General features: G+C 52.1%; 1 protein-coding gene across 1 annotated transcript in view; it reads left to right on the forward strand.

Moving 5' to 3' along the window:
* Nucleotides 1–25,527, forward strand: part of ZNF423 (zinc finger protein 423) — a 272,529-nt gene that overhangs the window by 217,560 nt on the left and 29,442 nt on the right. Inside the window, exon 5 of the mRNA XM_032591421.1 lies at nucleotides 24,739–24,870. Coding sequence (XP_032447312.1) covers nucleotides 24,739–24,870 — 132 coding nt within the window. The remainder of the gene's footprint in view (nucleotides 1–24,738; nucleotides 24,871–25,527) is intronic.

The raw sequence follows: 25,527 nt of genomic DNA on the forward strand, positions 1-25,527 counted from the left end.
GTTCACTATCTGGGGTGATCTTGGGCAAGTTATAATATTCTCTGCATGACTCAATGTTCTTATCTGTAAAATGGGGATGATTCAGTGTCCAGTGCAAAGGGCTGTTAGGGGGATTTGATGAGGGAATCCTGTGAAGGGTTCAGCCCACAAGTGCGCAGTGCATGTTCCTTGACAGCTGGTACATGCTTAGACGTGGAGAAGAGGGTGAGATGCTAGTTGGTTGGGTCTCCCTCAGCCAACCTCTGTGGGGGGAGCTTGGAGTGGGCCCGGCCGGGGCAGGGCATGGGTGGGTCAACCTTCCATGGCTCCAAGAGCCGCTTCTGCTGCCTGCCATTCTCTGGGTAGGCTGAGAGCCACTGACGATGCCCCAGCCCTCGGAAGCCCGGCCGGTGGTCACTGGGCACCAGACCTGTCACCTGCAGGCTTTTTTTAATCTTTTTTGCTAGTGTGAACCTTTGTGCCTGTGACTCCAGGGCGAACCACGTGAAGCGGGCACACATCTATGCCAATAATGACTTCTTCTCCTGCCGCCCTCCCCCCTCCCCGCCTTTTCTTAACAACGCAAGATGGCTTCATGAAGAAGTGTTAAAAAAAAAAAAAAAAAAAGAAGAAATGAAATGAAAAAAGTTGTCCAGGAAGCTGCCTGGTCAGGCTGGTGCTACAGGAACTCAGAGGTGGAAGCCCGGCCTCCTGCAAGGGCAGGGAAAGGAAAGATGACCCCAGAGACGTATTTTTGTGTAGGGGACAAGCGTGTGGGGCTGGGTGTGAGTGTCAGAGGAGCAGCAGAGAGGGGACCCTCCACTCTTGGGGAACTTTTCCCGATCTGGGTGCAGTTTGCCACGTCGCGAGGAGCAAGGTCATTGGTTGGATGTGCTTCGGGGGAACGCTTTGTGCTTCCAGAAGGCGCCTACTTCCCCCTCTCCCTTTTCTCTGCTCCGCCTTCCCGTCTCCTTCCCCTTCTCTTTCTCCCGAGGTGCAGATGGCCACATTTGCAGGTTAACTGGAACAGCTGGAGATGCATTATTAGTTTCCCGCTGCTCCTTCATATTTGCTTGGATTTTTTTTTTTTTAACGGCAACATAATTTACAACTAGTGTGCTGGTGTCAGAGCCGGCATGTTCTAAATCCGCATCAGATTTATGGAATGCCGTTGCTTATCAGTGAATGAAGTCATAATTATTGCTTTGTACCATTAAATAGCATAAATATATAAACTGTTATACAAATTGCAGCAAACGTTTCCTCTGGGGAGCTCTAGACCAAATTTTAATGTCGTGCATTTGTCTGGGATGGCAGTTTCTATGGTATATAATAATGTTGATAAATTTTACTGTAGCAAGTGACATTTTAAAGCATTAATTTTGGTTGCTAAAAAAATTCTGAAGAATGCTCAGACCAAATTGGGAGGTGCTCTGAGAACCGGCCGGGTGAGGCAGGGTGAGGCAAGGGTTTTCTTTAAGAGTATGACTGGGGGGGCCCCGCGTATCACCTCCCAGGGCTCCTCTCCACAGGAGATCACCCCCCACCCCCAACTCCCGGAGGAAGGCAGCGGATATATTTTCCATGGCGATGATGATAATTAATTTCAAAAAATTCAAATCGATTCATTTCTCCCTTAAATTTGAAGTGTGCGAGGGGAAGTGGAAGGAGGGCCTGGAAAACGCACAATTGGCGGGGAGGGTCCTCCTTGTAACCTCCTTCCCAATTATGTAAATTCTGTGTGGGGTGAAAAAAATCCCCATCCTAATTAGAGATGCAACACCTGGCCTCTGACGACGTTTTAGATGCCAGGCGTGCGGCTGCATAGCCTCCTAAAGCCATTATCGTCAAGAGCGACTTTTGCGGAAAGCCCCAGGACAGCACATGGCATTTACCTGGTGTGCTCTGTGGAGAGCCGGGTGGCCGGAAGGAGCGCATCACCTCTGCCTTCAGGAGAGGGCGTGGGGACTGGAGACTCTCTGTCGGGGCCCACTCGCCACACTGGAGCAGACCCGGGGAGACAGAGAGTGTGGTATGGGCTTCTCGCCCCTCCAAATCCTGGGCCTTGGCGAGCTGGAACGTTTTCTCTGAGAGGCTCGGTCGCCATGGAGGGTTTTCAGGTTGCATTTTATTTCTTATACTCCTGACTCCTGTCTGGAGATTCTTGGAGTTCCCTTGTGAGCCTCGTCGCTCTTGTGAACGAGGCAGGGGGTAGAGTCTTCTCTGCCTTGTGGTAGGATTCCGCAGCCTGGCCCCTTTGTCTTTAGTGGGGCCTGGTGGCTAATTCTGCCCAGAGAGCCGCTAGTGGAGGAAGTCTGTGTCAGTTCCAGGCAGGAGCACTGAACTAAACTGCCAGGGTGACACATTTCAGAGTCCTGTCTTTTCCTTAGGCCCAGCAGATGTCAACATCAGAGATGAAGGGGCTCCCCTACTTAGGGGCCTGCGTGATTTCCATGAGCAGAGCCCCCTGCCATGAACGTAAAGGGTGAATGGGAAATAAACCTTTGTTGTTTGCAGCCCTTGCGCTTTGGGGTTTCTTGTTACCACATGTTTCCCTTCCTACCCTGACTGATACAGGTCTCTGTTGGTTCCCCCAACCTTCATAATTTTCTTAAGGGTGCTGGGAGTGCTGGGAAGCTGGTTGATTTTTTTTCTTGGAAAGAACATCAAGTAGATACAGATGTGTGCCCACCTATTGGTAGTAAGGAAACGGAGTCTCAGAGAAGTTAGGTGATTTTCCTAAAGTCACACAGCTTTATAGGCATCAGGCATCCGTGCCTCGCAGTTACAAATATGCTCTTTCCTCCCTCTTGCCTTTGAAGCATGAATTTTCTTGAACAGAAGTCACAAACGCAGTTGCCTTTGAAGATCAGGCAGATAAGGGTGGGGTTATGGATATAAACAGTAGGGAGTGGTAGGAACTGCAGGGAATATTCCAGAAGCATTAACATTTAGCATTTTCCCACAGCCTATCAGCTTTGGCATTTACTTCTGTGTACTCCCGACATCCTGAGCTTCCAAAGAAACATTTCTCGAGCTGCTACTGTGTGTTCGTTAGGAGTGTTTCTTTCTGGCCCTTGGGTTTGAATCTTGAAATTTTGAATGAAATTCCCACAGGCTTATATATATCCTTTATATCCTCCAACTGTCTGATAAAGGCTTTCACAATTAGAGTGGGGCCTCGCCCTTAGCCCTAATATTCTAGACCCCGAGGGACCTCATTCACAAATGAGGGCTCTGCACTCAGAGAAGGAGAGCAATTTACCCCAGGTCACTCTGCCAGTGGTTTCTTCATTAAAGGGTCACCGTTTAAAGTGGGGAAGTAACTGTTTGAGTGGGTGTGTGCTTATTAGTTAGGGGGCATGGTTTGAAATGGAATGGAAGATAGCCAGTAGGGAAGGAAAATATGACCTGAAAAAAAAAATCCTAACTTTTTTTTTTTTTAACTTAGTCAAAAGAGACATGCTGTGGACTCACTATGGGCTGGTCAAGGGCTTGATCATTAAAAACAATCTCAGTGACCTCCACACTGTTTTCCTGAGCAGCAGCACCAGTGTGGAGGGTCCTCAAAAAATTGAAAATAGATCTACCCTATGACCCAGCAATAACACTGCTAGGAGTTTACCCCAGGGATACAGGAGTGCTGATGCACAGGGGCACTTGTACCCCAATGTTTATAGCAGCGCTTTCAACAATAGCCAGATTATGGAAAGAGCCTAAATGTCCCATCAACTGACGAATGGATAAAGAAGATGTGGTTTATACATATGACGGAATACTACTTGGCAATGAAAAAGAATGAAGGCTTGCCATTTGCAGCAATGTGGATGGAACTGGAGAGTGTTATGCTAAGTGAAATAAGTCAGGCAGAGAAAGACAGATACCATATGTTTTCACTCATATGTGGATCCTGAGAAACTTAACAGAGGGATACAAAAAGTTAGAGAGGGAGGGAGGCAAACCATAAGAGACTCTTGGATACTGAGAACAAACTGAGGGTTGATGGGGGAGTGGAGGAGAGGGGAAAGTGGGTGATGGGCATGGAGGAGGGCACCTGTTGGGATGAGCACTGGGTGTTGTGTGGAAACCAAACTGACAATAAATTATATTAAAAAAATAATAATCTCAGTGAAGGGGCGCCTGGGTAGCTCAATTGGTTAAGTGTCTGATTCTGGATTTTGGCTCAGACCATGATCTCGTGGTTGTGGGATCGAGCCCCATGTCAGGTTCCATGCTCAGCATGGAGCCTGCTTGGAGTTCTGATTTCCTCTCTCTCTGCCCACCCCCTCAAAATAAATAAGTAAACACTAAAAAAAAAAAACAACAAAACTTAAAAGGACAATCTCAGTGAGAAGACTGCTGTATTGGTGGGTGTAATAATTTGAAACTTCCCATAGATAGTTTGGTTCTTAGTCGTGCTTATATTCCTAACACCCGGCTCTATGCTTTTGCACATAACCGAAATTAAGTATTGAATTTAATTGCCTTTATCCCTCTGTTACCAATGGTAATAATTAATAATGGTAAGGAAGTTAGTGCAGCCCAGGGGTTAAGAACACAGCTCTGTGGCTGGAATGCCTGGGCTCCATCACTTACTGTTATCTCCTCTTAGAGATTTTATGAGCTCATCCCAGATGGAAAGTGTTTAGCATAATGCCTGGCACATAGTCAGCGCTTAGTAAATGGTAATAATTATTAGTCCTCCTGTCCTAGCTCAGAGCTGTAGCAGCTGAGGCTCGGTGAGCACAGTCATGGCCAGCGTCTGTGCAGGCTTGCTTGGGATGCAGGACCTCAGCTCCGCACAGGCAAATCCATTCTGCCCACTCCCCGTGTGCCATGGAAAATAATTTTGCACCCCAAACTGCAAAATCGCCATTTAAAGCAGCAATGTCTGCTCACAGGCAGCTTTGGAGAATTGTTACAGCATGAGCCGTTGCTCCAGCTGTGATTGCTTTTCTCACTGGGGCTGCAGACAGTGAGTGGGTTGAGTGGGGGTCCCCCTGGCTGGTGCATGGTGGGCAGGGCTGGGAATGATGCCCACATAGCTTGCAGGCTCTGAGCAGGGTCGACGAGATGGGGTGGTCCTGCGGGGTCCAGGGCCCCGGCTTGCACACGGGGCATCCGAGCATGCTGGGCTGGCCCCTGCCAAGGCAGCCCGGCCCCTCTCTTCTGGACAACCTCATTGACCCGCCCAACAGCATCGGATAGGGGAAAGTGCACGGACAAGGAATTGAAGCCCTGGGGTTTACTTCCGTTGTCACCACCTTTTGTGGCCCAGTACTTCGAAAACCAGTGTTCCCATCTGTAAAATGGGTCTAAGAATGGTGCCTCCATTCAGCTTACTTCCAGAGCGGTGAAAGCGACATGGGCATAAAATGTTCTGTAGAGACCAAGGGGGAAGGTCATCTTTGGTTCCTTGACCAGCACCCAGAGACGGTGCTGAGGGTAAGCACCATGTTTCAGCCCTGTGCCAGTCTCATCAGTAAGCGCTGTGACCTTGGATGAGTTGCTTAACTTCATTGTCAATTTCATCATCTGTAAAATGGGAATGAAAATAGCACCAGCCTCATAGCATGGCTGTGATGATTAGTGACTAACTCTGTGTAAAGCTGCTCAGCTTTAGATTTGATATGTTATTCACACTGGACTTTTAAAAAAAACACTTTCTTGCAAGAGGCAGTAAGCACTGTGAGGTCAGGGGCCCTGACATCCTTTTCACCTGCGTATCACCAGTGCCCAGCACTATACTGTGCACTTGGACGCTCAGTCAGTACCTGCAAAATGGGAGAAGGATCTGATCCCCCTAGAACTGCTTCTTGGATGTCTGGCTCCTCTCAGACTGTGAGCCCGGCAAAGGCAGACGCCCCATGCCCGGGATCGCTGGGGCAGGTGGCACCTCGCCCAGTGAACATTTGTCACTGGAGCAAAGCTGCTCCAGAGCCATTGCCTCTGGAGACGGTGCCCTGCCGAATGCCCTCCCTGCTTCTTTATCTGAACCTGTTCCTCCAAGACTGCCTCCTCCAGGAAGTCATTTGTCACTCACTCATTCTTTCAGCAAGTATCTGTTGAGCACCCACTACACGCCAGACGTGTGCCAAAGTGAACCTCACCTCGCATAGAAGGAATTTCTTACCTGTTGGTGTTGCCCCAATTCCCACCCCTAATATTTTATCCATCCCTCTTAAAAGAGCTGATCTTTCCCACCTGGTGTTAGGTACACACCTGTCTGATCTCTTCGAGTAGATGAGGTTTTTTAAAAACTTTACTGGGGGCGCCTGGGTGGCGCAGTCGGTTAAGCGTCCGACTTCAGCCAGGTCACGATCTCGCGGTCCGGGAGTTCGAGCCCCGCGTCAGGCTCTGGGCTGATGGCTCAGAGCCTGGAGCCTGTTTCCGATTCTGTGTCTCCCTCTCTCTCTGCCCCTCCCCCGTTCATGCTCTGTCTCTCTCTGTCCCAAAAATAAATAAACGTTGAAAAAAAAAAAATTTAAAAAAAAAAAAAAATTAAAAAAAAAATAAAAACTTTACTGAAGTATGATGTATGTCCAGAAAAATGCACAAATCATAGACGTTCAGCTTGATGAGTTTTCAGGAACTGGACGCCTCCAGACTAAGAAGCAGAAGCTGATGGTCCTCCAGTAGCTCCCACACGCCCCCTTTCCACACTCCCTCACCTTTGGACCTGCAGAATGGTTTTGTCACCAGAGGTGATTTAAAGGCAGGATATGTGTCCCTGTGTCTCCCGGGTTTCCTAGCACGATACCTGGCATTTGCTCAATAAACAAATGGAGGGATGATGATGTTACTAAAATAATGGCTGATGGTTACTGCATTCTAGCAGCGCTTTGGAATTTGCGGGCTGCCTTCTCTGGCCCGACTGAGACTCAGAGAGAGAGGTCAGTGGCTTGCCCAAGGTCAGCCAGCCCATGAGTGGCGGTCGCTGTGACCTGGGTCTGTCCGGCCTGAGTCTGGAGCTGGCACTCTGAACCTCCTTCCTGCTGGTTTACAGCCCTGGGCAGTGCTTCCTTCGCTGGGCCAGCTGGACACAGGCTCAGCGGGCGACAGAGCTGAGCTGTCCTTGGCGGGCCAGCTGCCGGTTCCTCACCGCGCCCGCCCACCCGCCAGGCGCCCCATTCCTCCCGGGCTGCACCGAGCCTTCTGTGTGCCTCTCCAAAGGACAGGGCATATTTCTTCCCAACCCTCCTAAGACCCAGCCCGCACTGGAGGGCTTCATCATTATGCAAATTAGCTGGATTGGATCTGCTCCCGCAGAGGACTCCGGGGGCGGCAGAAGGACAGAGCTGCCTCCGGAGCGCCCGATCGAGCCTCCGATTAGGCCAGTTGATGGGTGGGGGCAGGGGAGGGGCATGGAATGGGGGCAAGTGCCAATGATTTGCCACCCCAGGGAAGCTGGCAGGAGTTGGGGGTGCTGGGGACAGGTGCCGGGGGACAGCGGGCTCAGGCTCCCGGCATTCTTGCCGAAGACGGGACTGGAGAAAGACATTCTTTTTGGATGTACCCTTTGTGTACTGAGCCCTTTTATGATTCATCAGTAAGTAAATATCAGCTGAGGGGTGATTTGTTTCTAACAAGCTTATAAAATACTGGCGTCATTTGCGGGCTTATTGGAGTGCTGATTATAAACACTCCCCCATGCCCACTCCTCTATGTCAAATTAGCATGCAAAATACAAATATTGGGTCTTTGGACCACCTTCTGCCGTCTCTTTGGAAGCCGGTGGCACGGGAAGGGGCGGCAGTGGGACCCCGGCCTCGGCCCAGGAGCACTTAGGTCTCACTTCAAGGCTTGAGGGGTTGAGGGGTTGAGGGGTTGAGGGGAGAGCCCCTCGCTGGGCCCTCCAGAGGGTGGGGGCCTCCAGGTCCTGTGAGCCCAGATGCTCCTCCCGCCCTTCTCGTTGCCAAGTTTCCTGTGACCCAGCTCCTCCCGGCCTCCGGAGCCTGTCATCTCCAATCTCGAGGAGGGTGCGCATCCGGGCACACTGCATCTGGCCTGTCAAGCCGTTGGAGCTGCTGCCTCCCCCGTGGGCCGGGCCCGGCCTGGACCCGGTTGGAGGCAGTGCTGGCTGAGAATGTCTGGGCTGGTGGTGGGGCCGCCACATGCCAACCTCTTCACGGGGGGTCATGGCCTCCCTGACCTCTCTCCCCCACTCGGAACCTCACTTTCCATCCTCCCGCACCTCCTGGCCTCTGCTCTTGCGGTCGTGGGTCCTGTCAGGCATGTTCCACTTGCCTCTGAGCCGCGAGCCTGCAACAAATCCCGCCAGCCCACACGCGGCCGGACACCCGGTGTGGGAATGGACGGTTACTCACACCTTCCCAGAGCACCTTCCTAACCACGCTTTGTAGCTGGTGCCCGTGAGGGCCCGGGAGGTGATACATGCCCATGGATCATAACTCCATCCCCATTTGACAGAAGGGGAGACGGGGGCACACAAGAGGTGACCTTCCAGGACACACAGTGGCAGAGCCCAGACCTGCAAAGTGGCCTGTCCATCCCACTTGACAGATGCCAGAACTGAGCCCAGGTGACAGGGACAGAGGTGGGGACCCGGCAGGGATGGGCAGGCAGCGAGAAGCCGAGTGTGGCATATGCTGCTGCCGCCCAGAGCCTCTGATGGGAAGAACCCCAGAGCAAGGGAGTGGGGCCATGGAGATCTCCGGTCCAGCCACCTCGCCTTCTCCACAGGGACACCAGAGAGGGCGCGCTGTCATTGCTGCCATTGTCTTCATCGTGAATCAGTAGCTTAATTTTTTTTTTTTTTTTTTTTTTTTTTAACGAAAGCTGTTCTTGTAATGATTTCAAAAGCTGCCCATGCTCATTGCAGGAAAACTAGAAAATCCAGCCAAGCCAGAATGAGTGTGACTGAAGAATAATGATGATATTATTGTAATAGTGGCTGATGGTTGCTTGCAAATCAGTGCTTTGCAGGCCGCCTTGTCTGGTCCTACCGAGCTACAGAGAGCAGCCTGCCCTGCTGGCCGGAGAGGACCCTCTACTGCCTTCCTGTGTAGGCTGCCACCAGTTCTTCCAAAAGGCACACACACTTGGAGTTACACACAGTCCCTGTTTTTAAGAAACACCCAAATAGGATTGAGTCGAGTACCTGGTTTTATTTCCACTTTAGTTGTGTGTGAGGTGGGAGACTGATGGGATAAAGCTATACATGTCCTCTTGGTGTTTGTCCCCGGTACCTGGTCCTGTGGGCAGGGACTAAATATTGTTTATCTCTAGAGAGCTCCCTTCCATGGAGTTCTGTGGAACTCCATAGAGTTCCCACCCTGTGCTGGCCACCTTGCTGGGCACTGCGTAGTGCCTCGGCTGTGTGAGAGAGAGGTGCTGAGTAGGTGTGAGTATGCCAAGGGCAGGAAGGATGGTTTTGGGGTGCAGAAGAGTAGAGATTCCCTATCGGGCTGGAGATGAGGGCAGGAGGGCAAGACATGTTTCTGTTGAGGTGGGAGTATGAGTGGTACTCTAAAGGCATCTCTCTGTTGGCAGGAAGGCACAGTGGGCATTTCTGGGGAGGGCTCAGCCTGTGGGGAGACATAAGGTATCCTCTGTTGTGAATTGGACAGAAGGCCACCTGGACCCCCATTTTCAGGCTGAATCCCAGCCCCAGAAACACATACACAGCCCTCTGCAGGTACGTGGGATTTCTGCTTTTCTCAACTCTGGGCAAGGAGAAGGGAGTCGTCCAGAGGGAGGCTAGGATAGGGCCAGGCACTGTCCTTGGCTGGGGAAGCCAAGACATGCTCTCGATTTTGGAACTGGAATTCAAGGTAATTCACTAGAATCTGGCTTCTGGTTTCTAAATGTCCATTAAGTTCAGGCCCTTGTGCATTCAGGGCGTGATTAAAGCATGAAGTAGAGGCAGAGAAATCATCTTGGGTGCCTCCCTACCCAGAATCTAAGGTTGATATTGTGGATGGGATTGGGGCCACTGAGGGATTCTGTACTGAGAAACTCTTTTAATTTGCAGGACCTCAAAATGGGTTCTAGAGGAGTGTGTGTGTGTGTGTGTGTGTGTGTGTGTGTGTGTGTGTGTCCATCTCCTGGTCATGCCCCATGGGGTCAGAGGTGTCAGCCTGCCAGGCCAACCCTCACAATGACAGCAGGGACCCTGAGTCCTCGCACTGGGCCTTGGCCCTTCTGCCTGCCCTCCAGTGGAGTGGCTCCTGTGTCCTGGGCCCTGGGTCAGCAAGGCTGTGGTGCCCAGAGGACCAAGGGCTCTGGTATAGGCCCAGCTGGGCTGCTGGGCACCCGGTGCCTGCTGGTTCCTTCATCCACAGGGGCCTCCCACCATCTGTCCTCCCTAGAGCTCTGCTGCGCCCACCCTGGGTGTCCTTAAGGGTCTAGTTTGGGGTATTTTCAGAGCTTCTGGGTGACAGTGCTGTCACACACATTGTCACACGCAGCATATCCGTTTACCTGGCCTCCCAGGTTTCTCACCTCTAGGCAACTTGGGGGCCACAGACAGCATCTCACTGACCTGTCAACCCAGTGCCTCACCCGGTGCCTGGCGCAGAGTCAGTAACAGTGACAGTGGTGACAACGGCACTGAGGCTTTGAGGCCTGCTTACCCCACAGCAGTCCGATGAGGTAGGCACTGTGACAGTTCTCATTTTACATCTTGGGGGACAGCCAGTGACCCAAGATGCCACAGCTGGTCGGGGCGGGAGGAGGATTTGAACCCTGACCCTGAGGCTGTGCTTCTCTCCATGCACTGAAGGCCGTGAGTACCCAAGCAAGGGCCCAGGTCCAGCCCTGAGAATAGCATTTTGCTTGGGGTGGGGAATCACAGGGCTGACTCAGTCCTATTTGTCACCATCCAACACATTAGGGGGACTGTGGCCCCAGGGCCACGTGTCTGAGCTCCTGTGTCTGGGACAGCATTGAGCACTGGAACTCCCGCCTGAATGCCCAGGATGGGGTCCCGAGCCGTGGGGTTGGGGGTGTGAATCTATTAACCAATCGAACCGTTAGCATTTATTGAGCACCTCATGTTTGTCTGGACCTATTAGTAACAACAGATGAGTAAAACAACTGCTTTTTTTTCCACAGAGAATTTATTAGGTAGGACCATTTAGGTTGCAAATGACAGAAAGTCCAGTTCCCTTAAGCAGAGAGAATTTTTGAAAGATGCCTTTTATTTCATGTAACTCTGGATAGCATTAGGTGCATCTGGAACCAGAGCCTTGAATGCCAGCATAGGACTGTCTCTCAGATAGTGGTTGGAAGGATAAGAGGCAAAGCACTGAGACTTGTTTGAATAAAGGTGTAGAGCCAGGAATGAGCAAGGTCCTGGGACTGAGGAAGCCAGTGGGGCCGGAGGGAGTAGGTGTGGCTGAAAGCAAGGGTGCTGGTTAGGTGTGGCAGAAGGATGTAGCTTTACTGTGGGAGAATGGGAGCCACTGCAGGCTCTCGAGGAAGAGAGTGAAATGATGACCACAGAGCCTGGAGGGTATTCTCCGGTCAGTGTGTGCTGGAGGAAGATTGGGAGATGAGAGCAGGCATAGAGAGGTGGGGCCAGGAGGTAGGCAGCAAAGGGTGAATTGCCAGGTGTTAGATGTACTTTTTCATGAAGGTATATGAAGCTGCCGTTTCCCAAGAAGGCAAAAGGCAAGTGCCAGCCAACCCCAGAGTTGTAGGGAGGGGCCTTCTCCTGTCACAGCGCGTGGGTCTCGACTGCTTGCATTGCGTCCCAGCTAATGGCAGCCATTCTGCTCACTGAGCCAGCATGGAGAGTGGAGGGCTGCATGGGGGCTGCTCTACCCATTCCAGCCTCCCCCCAGGCAGCCTGCCCCCTCCTCTAGGCTTAGGCTGCTTGTCTCCTGGTCCTCTGTGGGTGCAGGGTGGGGGCCTGTCCATGGCTGTCCATGAACTGACTCCTTGGGCTAGGAATGGTAAGTGGGATGTGAGTGGGCCCCATATTTCAGAGGCCTGTTGGTGGCTGGGCAGAGGCACAGCCAGGTGATGGACTGAGCTGGCTATGAAGTCTAAGCTGCCCCGAGTTGCCCCCTCATCTGGTCTCTGGGTGCCGGGCCCAAGCCATTCTAGACAACCATCTGGGAGAACTCAGCTCTGGGAGCTGAATAAATCAGAAAGTTCATGTTGACTGTGGGCTTGAGGCATCTAGTAGGCCTTGTTTAGTCTCAGTCCTGGGTGTGTTGAAGGAAGAAAGCAAGATGGCAGCCCTCTGCCCTCAAGAAGGTGCTATTTCGATTGCTGGTTAGGGAGAGGGACTGGAGACTAGAGTGGACACAAGAAAGCGTGACCCCAGAAACCGCCTTGGAGGGCTGGGCGTGTGGCTCTAAGTTTTGCTCTGCCTCCTGGCTTTTGAGCCAAACTGAAGGAAGAAATTCTCCCTCAGAGTAGGCTCAGTGCTGGTGTTATGGTTGGGATCAGGTGACAACTTGAAGGATGTATCATTGATTTGAATGTACTCATTTATTCCATGTTGCATTTGACTTCTCAATTTTAGTTCAATTTTCATTTTACTTGGGTCATGGCAAACCCGTGGTTCTTTGAGACGCAGCCAGCAGAAGCAGAATAAGAAACCACACAAACCACTTAGCTAAGCATTACAAATGCAAGCATTTACTTCCTTCCCAAGCAACAGGGCTAAGCCAGTTTAAAGGTGGGAAATCCTGACCTGTTGATCTCTCTTCTTGGCCTTGACCTCTAGCAGGTGTCCTGTTTGCTGACATCCCGAAACCTCTCAGGGAGCTCAGTGAGAGGTGGCCCATTCGTGTAGCCAGTGGGCTTCTAGACTAGCTAGTGACCCAATTGTTACTGATCTACCTTAGAACCTATTGGTCCAAAGTTACCCAATTATTTGGATTATGCCCCTTCAGAGAAATTTCATTACTCTTGAATGTTCCCTGCATTCACCATATTCTTATCTGCCCCGGGCAGAGTTGCCCCATAATTATTGGGTTGGAGGTTTAAGTCAAAGGTCAGAGAGGCTCACATCTGGGCAGTTTTCCACGAAGAGCAATCCCAGCAAGTGCTAAGCAGTAAAAGGAATGAAGCGTTCTTTAAAACGTTTCGAAACATGTATACCACAATTCCATAAACATTTCTTAAGCACCTGCTGTGTGCCAGGCGCTGTGGTAGGCTCGGGACTACAGTGCCGAACAACACCAGGAGAGCCCTTGCCCTTAAGCTGAATGCATTCTAGCACAGCACTGTCCGGTAGAACTTTCTGCCATGATGGAAACTTTCCGTGCTGTCCAAATTAGTAGCCACTAGCCACTAGCCAATCAGTAGCCAATTAGCCACTAGCCAATTGCTGTTGAGCACCTGAAATGTGGAACTGAATTTTTAACTTTACTTAAGTTTAATTAATTGAGATTTAAGTAGCCACACTTGGCTAGCAATGACCGTATTGGACTGTGCAGATCTAGCAGGTGCATACGTTTTATAACTTTGCCCTTGAAGCCAGTCTAGTCTTGTCATTTATCGTTGCTCAGAATGTTGCTGAGGAGTAGGGATGCCCCGTGTCCAATTAGTGCAGTCAGAGGGGAGGAAGTAGTGGTGAATTACTGTTTCTGGTCTGAGCTTTAACTTGTTAGGAGCTGCAGGGACAGATCTGTGTCTCCCTGGTTGGAAAACTTTTGAAGAAATGGTGCTACCTGCATTCTACATGGATGCGCCGTGGATAGCTGCTTGTTTTTTTGCTTTTTGGGTTTTTTTTTTTTTTTCTGACACATTGCTGTTGCTGACTTTATTTTTTTTAATTTTTTTTAAATGTTTATTTATTTTTGAGACAGAGAGAGACAGAGCATGAACGGGGGAGGGGCAGAGAGAGAGGGAGACACAGAATCGGAAGCAGGCTCCAGGCTCTGAGCCATCAGCCCAGAACCTGACGCGGGGCTCAAACTCACGGACCTCGAGATCGTGACCTGAGCTGAAGTCAGACGCTAAACCAACTGAGCAACCCAGGCGCCCCTGTTGCTGACTTTAGAAACATGATGTGGGTAGGGGGAAATGATGTCAGCAGCAGAGAAAACCCTTGTAGTAAAAGCAGGGGTAATCCACGTGTCCCTGGCTGGGTCGGTGACAGTAAGGGTTTTGCAGCCTGCCTGTCACGTTAATTGCATGTTATTAGAGGCCGTTAATCTGAGGATTATTAACATGAGGGACTTTTAAGCAGTCACCTTGTTGTGGAAAACGTGAATCTGAAGATCAGGGATACACATCAGTAAGTGTTTGGTTCCTTGTTTTCACTTAGTGAGCCCCTAGGGGATGCAGCAGGTCCTTCATTTTCTTAGAGCTTTTGTGTTTTTCAGGTGGGGGGGGGCTGTGTGAGGACGGCAGTGGAATGTCTTCATCAGCAGGATGTTTCGAGCCCCTAAAGTGTTGAGTTCTAGAAGTTTAGAATCTGTGGAACTTTAGTCCCCCGTGAGACCCACTGATCATTCACTGTGGTTGATTTGATCATTCACTCTCTTTCCGTTACGCAGCTGAGATAGGTGTCTCTTGGTGTGACCTGTCCAGGGCCTGGTTGGTGAGTTTGTTTTCACCAAAGACAACTAGTCACCGTGTCCTAAAGATTCCAGGTGGCTCAGACTGCTGAGGGACCCATGGCTTTGTCATCACCCAAGTTGCAAGCAGAGCTGTTGGCAAAGGTGGTGCGTTTTCTCATGAACCGCCGGGGACCGCTGGCATCTCGGGGCAGGCTTCCTTGGCAGTGTGGAAGCAAGTCATGAAGTTGGAAGGAGACTCCCTCCATCACAGATCTCTATTCGAGATTCTTGGAGCACGGGTGCGGTGCCCATGTGGAGCCCCCTGCACAGGCCAAGGCTGGGGCAGGGGACACATGAACCTGTCACACCCTCGTCCCCAGCCTTGGTTGGGACCTCTATGGAAATCCCACTGAGTTTTAAGGGAGAGGAACAAGGAGAGGAACCGTGAAGAAGTAAGAAACAGTGGTTGCAGGAGCATGGTGGGTGGGGGTGGGGAGGGGAGTCCACTCCTGTGGCCGGAAGTAGGAAGCTGCAGAGAGCCACAGTTGAACAAAGGGTGGGGAAATGGATACAACTTTTGCCATCACAAGTATGGGGAGTGGGGAAGAGGTGGAGGAGGATGGAGACAAGGAGAATTGACACAGAGGCATTGTCAGGTGGACGTGACGTGGATTGAGGACCTGCAACAAGCCAGATGCCATGTCTGGGCTCTTTAAACATTTTCCAGGGGTGGGCTCCACTATGCTGGCGACCCCCATAGTGCACGCCGCATGACAGGCTTTGGGCGTAGAGTCTCAGGGCAGAATCCTGTCCAAAGTAACCACAGTTGTGGCAGTAGTGCTATGATCAGTATTCTTCATCTTGTTCTCACTCCCTCTTCATAACAGCCCTGTGAGGAGATGACTTTCTCCCGATTTCACAGGCGAGAAGACTGAGGGGCGCAGGGAACGTGCTTAGCCCACTCACCCTATGGAGTCTGAGGTGGAGCCAGGAGTAGCCTACAAGCTGCCTGGTTCTCAGCCATGTTTTCCCCTCCATTCCAAAGAAGCTCGTCTTGATGGAACAGGGGTGAGCGGGGGGCAGTCCGTTGAGATGTCCTGTTTGCAGTGATGGCAGAGCTCAAGGGGAGTTTACCCAGAATCATCCTCAAGCTTAACTGACCCCTCGCTAACATTCATGTGACGTGGCTCTTGGGAGAAGTCAGTCAGGGAACCGTCTGGAGTCTTCTGACTTGAGTTTCAGAGAAGAGAGTGTGTGAGTGCTTGTAACTTAGGATAGCAGTGTCCTAGAGATGGGCCTTGGCCAGATGGCTGTCTTACCATGGGAACCCCGGGGTGAGTGTGGGGGTGTCTGAGCCAGCCAGGCCTTCCCGGGGTGTGGGACCAGGAGGGAGGGCCTGAAGTTTTCCCTCCTGTCAGCCTGCCTCCCCTAAACCCTACGTGCACACCTCCCCGATACACACCTGCCTGGCTGGCATCTCTTTGCAGCCTCTCGGCTGGGAAGGTGCCTCTGGCAGAGGAGAGTCTCATCCGACCCTGAAATAAAGCCAAGCAGCCTAGTGATCAAGCCAGGCTGGACCGACACGCCTGAACAGCAGATGAGGGAAGAAATCAGAGTCTGACTCCTCTGGTGGATGCCCACCGGATGCTGGCCTACAAGAGGGCCCAGAGCTTCTGGCAGGAATGATGTGAGGGGCCGGGGGACGAGAACCCTTCCCACGGTGAGCACCTGCCCGCACGTGGATGGAGCTGCATCCTGCTGAGGTGGGGGATTCAGTCTCCCCCTCTCTCCTGCGGTCCGGTAGCCTCCGTTTGGACGTGCGATATCGGTTTATTGTGGCGTCCTCATCATCACCGAACGGGGATGTTGGTGGATACCTGGGTAAATAAGTATAAATAGTTTTCTCTCTGATATGTGACCGGATTATTTTCCAGTTGATTTCAAGCCTTGGCCCCAAGTGGCCCACAGATCAAAAAAAGATAAGGGTCAGTTACAAGGTTGAGCTCATTCTCCGTTGCCATGGCAACTGACCTCAGGCAACCCTCAGAGGACTACACCCAGCTCCCCAGGTGATATTTTTACTGTCCACGCCATCAATCCCAAGCCTTTCAAAACTCAGACTGCCTAATTGTCAGGGCTCTGTTTTGAAGAGGCTCTGGGTCCCCCGTGGGGCCCTGGTTCAGGCTGCCAGAGCTCATTTATAAGCCTCTCTGAAACACAGGGGACCACGAGATGGGTCCCTCCTGGCCATCGAGGCCTGGGAAGGTGCCCCCGAGGGGAGGAGGAAGGGCACAACCCATCCTGCAGGATTAATTAGGAAAATGGGGGCCCAGCGTGGGGGCAGCCGTGGTGGGGCTTACCTTCCAACAATAGCTGAGTGCTCTTCGGTGATGGGGGGCCCTAAGCAGCCCAGCGTTTGGGGTGTGGGGCAGCGGGGCCACCAGAGTGCTCAGTGGAATGTCAGACACCACCCCCAGTGTCTCCAACAGCCCCTCCAAAGATACCCCACACCATTCTCATTCCGGCTGTGATAATAGGAGAGGGAGGGTTTCCCACTGTGGATGTATTTCTCTCTGTGTCTTCTGTAAAATGTGGACAACAAGTGACTAGAGAAAACTTTCCTCCTTTTTAGAGACTGAAGCATACAATCTTGGGAAAAGCGATCGCTAGGAACACACAGCTCCATGCCATCAGGCTTCCAACGAGAGAGGCATCCCCAGAAGCCCTTGGATAGAGCTCAGTGCTCCTCAAACTTGAATGTGTGCCCTAATTGCCAGAACACTTTTAAAAGGCAGATTCTCATTCTGCAGGTCTGGGGTGGAGCCTGAGTCCTGCATTTCTAACCAGCTCCCAGGGGGTGCCACAGCTGCAGGTCTGGGGGACTACACCCTCCTATCAGGGTTGTAGATACTCAGGGCAGCCGGGGCCTAAGGTGTTGAGGGTCCCACCATCAGCCCTTGCCCTCACTTCCATGCTCTCTGATTTCTGCCTGGCCTCTGGCTTATCCTCAGACCCTGTTTCCCTCTTTGCCCCTTGTCAACTCCCAAGTCACATATCCCCCCTCTCCTTTCCCTTACAGTCTGCCTTGGTTCATTTCCGTGTGGCATTTAATAACAAATCAATAGGTAAGCAGCCTGATCTGGCTGCCCAGATATTAGTCTATGCCCTCTTCTATTCTACCCAAAGCTCTTTGTTCCTTACAGAGAACAAAGAACTGTGTCCCCCATTGGCCTATGTTTCTCTTTCCTGTGTGGCGTTGGTTATTTATTAGGGCAGCATCAGAGGGGTCCTCTCCCGGGGTCCCCCTCTAGCTGCTCATTTACCTGGATGAATGCTGGGCTCCTTGTTCTTCCCCTTCCTTATCTCTGTGTGCCCCGTGTGTGTCTGATCGGGCCCCTGGTTCTCAGGGCTCTTTACTTGACTTGATCCTTGGGATAGAATTGAAGGCTGGTGAATTTATTACCGGAGCTGGGAATAGAGGATTTCAGCTCCGTGAGGCAGTCCCCTGCCTTCCTTCCACTCCCAGAAATGCTGTTGCAGGGGCAGTACTGCCACCTTGGACTGGCCCATGCTGTCACCGTGGGCGCTGCCTCCCCTGCTTACCTGGGGTAAGTTCCAGACATCCTGCCACCTGGAGCTGCTGTCGACAAGGGGGCTACCAGGCCCAAACGTGCAGACTGGGAGGCTACGTCTGTCTCTCCTCCTTCTCAGTCAAAAATTCTGGATGATCAAGGAGCAGAAGGTGGCTTCCCAGGCCCAATTTGGTATTTTCTAAAGGAATAGAGGGCTGCTTGGGGTGACCACATGACCCCACCCCCAGCTTTGTCACTTGGCTACTCCTTCTGTTCATTGAAGGAGACCCTCCATGCTTGCAGTCCCGGAGCAGGCCATTTTGTGGGGATCTGAACTGCAGGTTTCTGAAGGCAAGCACAGATTTTATAAGCCACCAGTCCTACGAGTTGGGGGCCCATTGCTGTGTGGTAAGTAGCATTCACCAGCAACCTTACCCGTGTTCCAAGCACTGTATTAAGTGCTTTACACAAATCGTTCACTTGCTATTTGTTGAGCACCTACTGTGTGCCAGGCCCTGTTCTAGGCACTGATAACATAGCAATGAGCAAAATATCCCTCTCGGAACTTCGATTACTCCGTGTATATGTGCACGCTCATAAGATGTGCTGGGGGGAGGGGGGAGGAGAGAGAGAGAGAGAGAGAGAGAGAGAGAGAGAGAGAGAAAGGTAGTTAAAAAAAAACACAACAATCAACTCTGTAATATGTTTATGTTCAGTGGTGGTAAGCACTGTGAAGGAGGTTAAAGGTGTGAGAGGTGCTGGAAAGGATGTGGGTGTATGCTGCTTTAGCCGGGGGCATCCAGAACAGCCTCTGGGAGGAGGTAGCATTTAAGCAGACTCCTGAATGCAGTGAGGGAAGGAGGACAAGAAGGTGGTCTGGGGGAAGAGAGTTTTGTCCAAGGGCAGACATCCTGTGGCAGAAGAAGCCTGTTTGGCAGCCTTCCGAAACCCTGTGATGATGCTTCCCATTTTCTAGCAGAAGCAGCTGAAGCTCAGAGAGGTTAGGTAACTTACCCAAGTACACACAGCGAATGACTGGAACTGCGACTCAAAGTCAAGTGTTTCTGGTGCTCACTTTTGTGTCCTTAATTGCTGCTTCCTGAATGGAGGTGGCTAATTATGCCCCCTGTCAACACAGGTGGCCGTCGCTGGTCCTGTCCTCTCAGAGGGGTCTATGCGTAATGACACCACTCCCGGGTCAGCTTTCCCGAGTGCGGTCCCCGCTCAGAGAAGGGCCAGGCAAGGCCCAGCGATATGGCGGGAGCGGGTCGCGCTCAGCGCACTAGAGCCCGAGAACAATGCCCTGTCCACTCCCCGCCGCAGCCTGCCGCCCCTCCCTCCCAGGCAGCAAATTATGGCCTCCGAATGTGTGCCCAGGCCTGCCTTTGACATCAGTGGGGCCCACCTGAGTTTCACCTTCAGGATTCTGATAATCAGCTCTCTCTCCTCCTGGCTTCCCCCAAGACCTGTATGGAAATAAGTATGTGTCTGCCAGGATCAAATGCTTTTGGAGACAAAAGTCGGTACCGAGGACATTACAGGGAGCTATCATCTCGGCACGATGCCCTTCCACAAAGCCCTCTGCTCCTCTTTTGGGCTGACACAGTTTCAGCCTGAAAGGTTCCAGCAGGCTGACTTGGTTTTAAGCAAAAGCACATCCTATTATTTTTTTGAGAAATGAAGTGTAAAATTAACACTTATTATTCCTGAGCAGAGGGGAAAAAAAATAAAAAGAGCATTGGGTGGGGGGAACTCTGGGATTTTCGTGCTTGCTGGATTGTTTCTTTGGCAGCTTGGGTTTTTATTTATTTTTATTTTTTAAAAAATCATAATAAATCAATAGATTCCCCGTGCCAGCCACGACTTACGGGGACTAGGAGGAAAGATCTGGCACAGTGAGCAGGCAAAATCTGCATTTCACTTTACAAATGAGCGGGGCTGCATAATTCACTGGAGTTGTGTGGGTCTCTCTTATGGATGCCTGTCATGTGCTATATAAAAAAAAAAAGAATAGAGAAGAGAGGAAGTGATTTTGCGTCTTAACTCACAAAATCCTCCAGCCCCCGCGCCGGGGCGGAGGGGCCTGCAGGCTCCCAGACAGCTTTGTCATCCTGCTCCAAGGTGTCTGCTGAGGCTCTGTGATCTAATATAATTCAGGAAAGTTATTCTCGGTGGGTGCCGCTCTCTGCGGACCCCGTGACTTGGGACAGAGCGAGAGGTTGCCAGCGTCGGTGCGGTAAGAGCCGTGGTGGCAGCCGATCCTGTCAATATCCGTGGGCTGGCTCGTATTGGGTCACGGCACGCAGAGGAGTGTTTGCACACTAACTAGGGCAGCTCCCCGCCCCCCATTTTCCTGGATGGCTTTTTAGGCAGAGGTACACATTATGGACACCCCAGGGAGCATCTCCAACCCCCTCTGGTGGGGAGAGGGCCTCGTCCTTCAGAAAGAAGGTTTGCAAACCAGAAGGCCCGACCCGAGTGGCAGAGATTCTCAGGTCTGTGGGAACCCCTCCGGCTTCCTTATTTTTCACTCTGTTTTTACTTTCTGCTTGTTTTATTTTCCCTTCCCCGCTCCGTCTCCCCAGGTCTGACTCTCTTTAACATAGGGGTTGGGGGGGGAGTGAGGAAAGGGAGCAGTGGCACACAGTTGTGTCTATCGGGCGCTTGATCTAATTAGCCCACAACCTCACATCGACACTGGTTTAAATGGCAGCTGTTTAGGGCCCGGAACCGGTTTGCGGCTCCAGGCCTGCCTGACTGTGCACATATTTATGAACGTGGGTGCGGGGTGTAGCTGCGTCTATGAATCAGAGGGGACCGGCTGATGAATTGCCCGGCACTCGGAGAACGGAAAGTGACTGTCAGACATGATTTCTCTGATTTATAAGTTGCGGGAGCCTTCTTTGTCCTCTTGGTGTTTGTGCATCAGACGGCACGTCTCCATTCACAGCCAAGTGGATAAAGGCCCCGCTCGGCAGAGAGCAGTAAATCCTCTTTTGCCATCCCAGCCTGGGGAGCTGGCTCTGGCTGGACGGGGGGAAGAGGGCCCAGCCAGGGGCATCTCTCCTCTGTGAGCATTTCCCAAGCCCCTTCTGTGGACCCAGGCAGGGCCTGATGTTTTGGGGGCTGGAGGAGGAGAAGCCATGATCTGTGCCCATCACTTACTTGCCAGGATCAGAAAGACTCATAGGATATGGTTAGATGAATCCAGGGTCACGGTGCCCAGGCTGGTGCAGCTGTGCATGCTGGCATAGTCAGGGGAGGCTGCCTGGAGGTGGTGTGCAGGTGTGATCCATACGGATAGGGAGGGCTTTGTAACCTGTTCAGAGAACCATTCCCAGTTGGCTCTGTTACCTTAGCAAGTGGTCTAATTCCCTTCCCTAGAAAATGTGGTTTTACCACCAAGCAGGGTTAATTTATGTTACAAGTTTAATCTTAAGTTATATTATAAATTGTAACAGAAATCTCTGTACAATTGTAATTTCACATACTGTCTGCCTTATTAATGTCCAAAAGGTGTCCACATTCTAACAGGGAGGCCATCTACAAGGGTAGTAGCTCTCATTCCTTCATTCATTCCTTACTTTGTGCTGGGCACTGAGAAGCATTGTTTGTGCTCCTCAGTGCTGGGGTGGGGGGGATGTTGGGGTGGGGGGATGTTGGGGGCCTTCTGAGGCAGCCCCCACACAGGAGGCCATCTCTAATTATGATGAGAGTCTCCCCAAGGGAAGTGGAAGACGTGAGTGGGGCCTATGTGGCAAGCGTGCTGAGCCTGCCCCGTGTCCCCAAACTTGTCAATGAATTCCTTTTCTGCCGGTATAAATGGAAGATCTGCCTGAATCTCTGTCGGGTGCATGTGGCCTAGTTGCTGGGGCTCCAGGGGCATGACAAACACCCGGTAGATTCCAGCCAGTGGGCTATGTGGGGCAGGCCCACCTGCACACGCACGTGTGTCTGTGTGCCTCTGCGGGGGGTGCCCCGGGGGCCAGGGGGATGCATGCTGTCCCTGCCAGCCCCTGCCAGGGCCTGGGGACCCAGGGACTCGCTGGGAGCCTCAGCCCATCTGTGTTCCTGCCTTGCCACTGGCAGAGCCCCTCTGCTACCTAATTCTTGCCTTTGAGGGCAAATCAGAGCACCTGGCACCTTTGGTGAGGCAGGTTCCCTGGGGGAGCCCGAGAGGGAGCCTGTGTCCTCGGCTGTCCCAGATAATACTCACTGATACTGGCGTACCTGACAACAAACACTTATTGAGCACTTGCTGTGTGCCAGGGGCTGGTCAAAAATCCCGCTTCACGTATTAACTTATTTAATTGACACATTAACCATAAGAAGAAGACTATTTTGGCGGGGGGAGAGTTGACATTTTTTCGAAGACTTTTACTTTTTAGAGCAGTTTTAAGTTTACAGTAAAATTGAGAGGGGGCGCCCGGGTGGCTCAGTTGGTTGAGCGTCCCACTCTTGATTTGGGCTCAGGTCATGCTCTCACGGTTTGTGAGTTCGGGCCCTGCGTTGGGCTGTGCACCGATAATGCCGAGCCTGCTGGGGATTCTCTTTCTCTGCCCTTCCCCCAATTGCACCCTCTCTCTTTCTCAAAACAAATAAATACACTTTTAAAAAATAAATTTAAGGAAGATACAGATTTCCCTTATATTTCCTGCCCGTCCTCCCACTATCAGTGTCACTCGCCAGAACGATCAGGTCCGTGTGTTTTTTGCCAAGGTGAACCTTCAGTGAAACATCGTAATCACCTAAAGTCTATAGTTTCTGTGACCGTTCACTCATGGGGTGGCACATTCTGAGTTTGGACAAACGTACAATGACACGTTTCCATTACTGTAATATCACAGCGTGCTTCCCCTGCCCAGAAATCCTCTGTTCTGTGCCTGTGCATCTTGGCCCCCACCGTAGGCGACCACTGATCATTTTCTTGTCCTCATTGTTTTGCCTTTTCCAGAATAGTTGGAATCGTACAGTGTATCTAGCCTTCTCAGATTGGCTTCTTTCACTTAGTCGTATGCGTTGAAGATTCTTCCGTATCTTCGTTTCATTTTAGCGCGGAATAATAACCCATCATCTGGATGTAGCATAGGTTATGTGTCCATTCACCAACTGAAGGACATCTTGGTTGCTTCTAAGGTTTGAAAATTATGGATAAAGTTGCTGTAAGCATCTGTGTGCAGGTTTTAAATACCGAGGAGCAAGATTACCGGATCATATAGTAAGAGTGTGTTTAGTTTTGCGACAAACTGCCAAACTGTCCTCCAAAGTGGCTGTGCCGTTTTGCATTCCCAAGCAGCAATGGGTGAGAATTCCTGTCCCTCCACATCTTTGTCAGGACTTGGTGTCATCGGTGTTCTGGATTTGGGCCGTTCTCATGGGCGTGTAGTGGTGAGGAAGGCAGTGACCAGGTCTTTTAGAAAAGAGGAAACTGAGGCACACAGAGGTTATGTAACTTGCCCAAGATCATGCAGTGAGTGTAGAGCTTGGTCAACCCTGGATGATGTGACCCTCAAGCCAGGGTGGCTCCCCACCACACCCCCTGCTGACCCGTGGGTCACCCTGGTGGCAGATGCTGGCCCCTTCCATCCTCACTCAGCCTCATGGGACAGGGGCTCAGGGTGCCCTCGTTTACTCTGAGTGGACTGATGCCCAGGCCGCAGAGTGTGGAGAAGCAGCCAGGATTTGAATTCTGCTCTGCCGACTCTGGGCCAAGGTGCCAGAGCTCCACTCTGCACCCCTTGAAACTGATGAGAAGCTGGTGCTCCGGACACACTCTCTTCCCCGGGCACCTTTGAGTGAGCGTTTGAGTCATAGAGGCTCCCAGGTGGGGAGATGAAGCCATGTTCTGATCTGGAAGAAGGACAGGGGGTCTGCCTTTTGTCCCTCAGCCACTGTCCATAGGCCACCTGTTCCAAACTTTTAAAAAAGAGCATTTTGTTGTTGTTTTAGCGATAACTTCTAGTGGCTGCTCAACCCTCACAGTAAAATCCAGAGTCTCCCAGTGGCCAGCAAGGCCCTGGGCGATGTGCACCCCTGTATCCCCTCTGACTTCACCCCACCCCGGTCCTGGCCTCTGGGCTTCAGGCCCACGGCTTCCTTGCTGCTGGCAAGCCAGCCCAGCACGGGCCCTCCTCAGGGCCTTTGCCCTTGACTGTCGCCTAGGAAGCTCCCCATGTTCTCGTCTCACCTCCTGACGCTGTTATGTGTTGGCCGTCTTTGTTATCTGTCTCCCCCACCATTGGAATGGGGGCAAGCGTGTTATCTGTTCAGCTCCCCACAGAAGCCCCAGCTCAAAGTGCCTGGCATGAGGTACACGCTCAGTAAATATTCTATTGGATTTTTAAAAATTCTGGTTGGACTCCCTTCTCGGTGCAGACCTCATCCTAGGCACCTCTCCACTGTGACATGGTGAGAGATTGGAGCTGTGGGTCGTGGCCTGTGCACATTCTTGCCTGACCAGCAAGAGAAATCACAGCACACGATACCTTCCAGAGCCAGATATTTGGTGCCGGCCCCTGGGGTCTATACGCCTCCCGGGTTGAGCCATCTGGAGCTGGGATGGGTCTCGGAATCTATGGCCCCCACACCAGCCCTGGTTCTGGGGACCAGGGAGAGGCTGGCCTGTGGTCTAGTGGAGGCCCTTGGGCTCCTGCCCAGAGGATGTGGTTTGTAGGGTCACTGACTGGCCATGGTTTTCCTTGCAGAGGAAGGCATCAACCATGAGTGTAAGCTGTGCAACCAGATGTTCGACTCCCCAGCCAAGCTCCTCTGTCACCTCATTGAGCACAGCTTCGAGGGCATGGGCGGCACCTTTAAATGTCCCGTGTGCTTCACAGGTAAGTGTGCCCAGTGGGGGAGGGAGAGGGATCCAGGGGCGTAGCCCTTTAATTGCTGGACCTCAGCATATCCTCCTGCCTTGACATGGACTTAGTCCCCAAGGGACCCACAGCCCATCACCCTGCCTGCCCCATGCAGAGCTGACCCCACCCCCTGGCACTCCTCCTAGGCTTTACTCTCTGGCCCCTCCTCTTAGGCAGGTTGAGTGGCCCCCTTTCCTAGCCTACCCCTCACCTCTGTCTGTGCACAACTGCTTTTTCCAGCTCAGCCTCACCCCTGTGTTGCCCTCGGTGGGCTCCCGTGTCCAGAACAGCGGGCTCTCTCTGTACACACCTCCTGGCTTCCCCTCCTCCTGGGTCTGCCCCAGTCCATGCTCCACCCGTGTTCCAGGCTAGAGGGGTCAAGGGCAGCTCTGCTGGCCAAGTCCCCAGCCCCCCGGCCCCCAGCCCCCAGCCTGGCTGCCCGCCCAGGCGAGCGGCTGTCCCAGCCTGAGGCGAGTCTCAAGGGCTCGGCCATCCCCCCTCCTGTTGCCCAGATGGCAGCCGGTGTGCGTGGGGGAGCCCTGGCCTTCCCCTGTCTCCCCCGACATCTGTTGTCTGCCACGGCAGGAAGCCCACCCCGGGGAGGGTGCCTGGCGGGAGGGGATTTCTGAAGTG

The sequence above is a fragment of the Lynx canadensis genome, chromosome E2 (genome assembly GCF_007474595.2).
Source record: "Lynx canadensis isolate LIC74 chromosome E2, mLynCan4.pri.v2, whole genome shotgun sequence".
NCBI lineage: Eukaryota > Metazoa > Chordata > Mammalia > Carnivora > Felidae > Lynx > Lynx canadensis.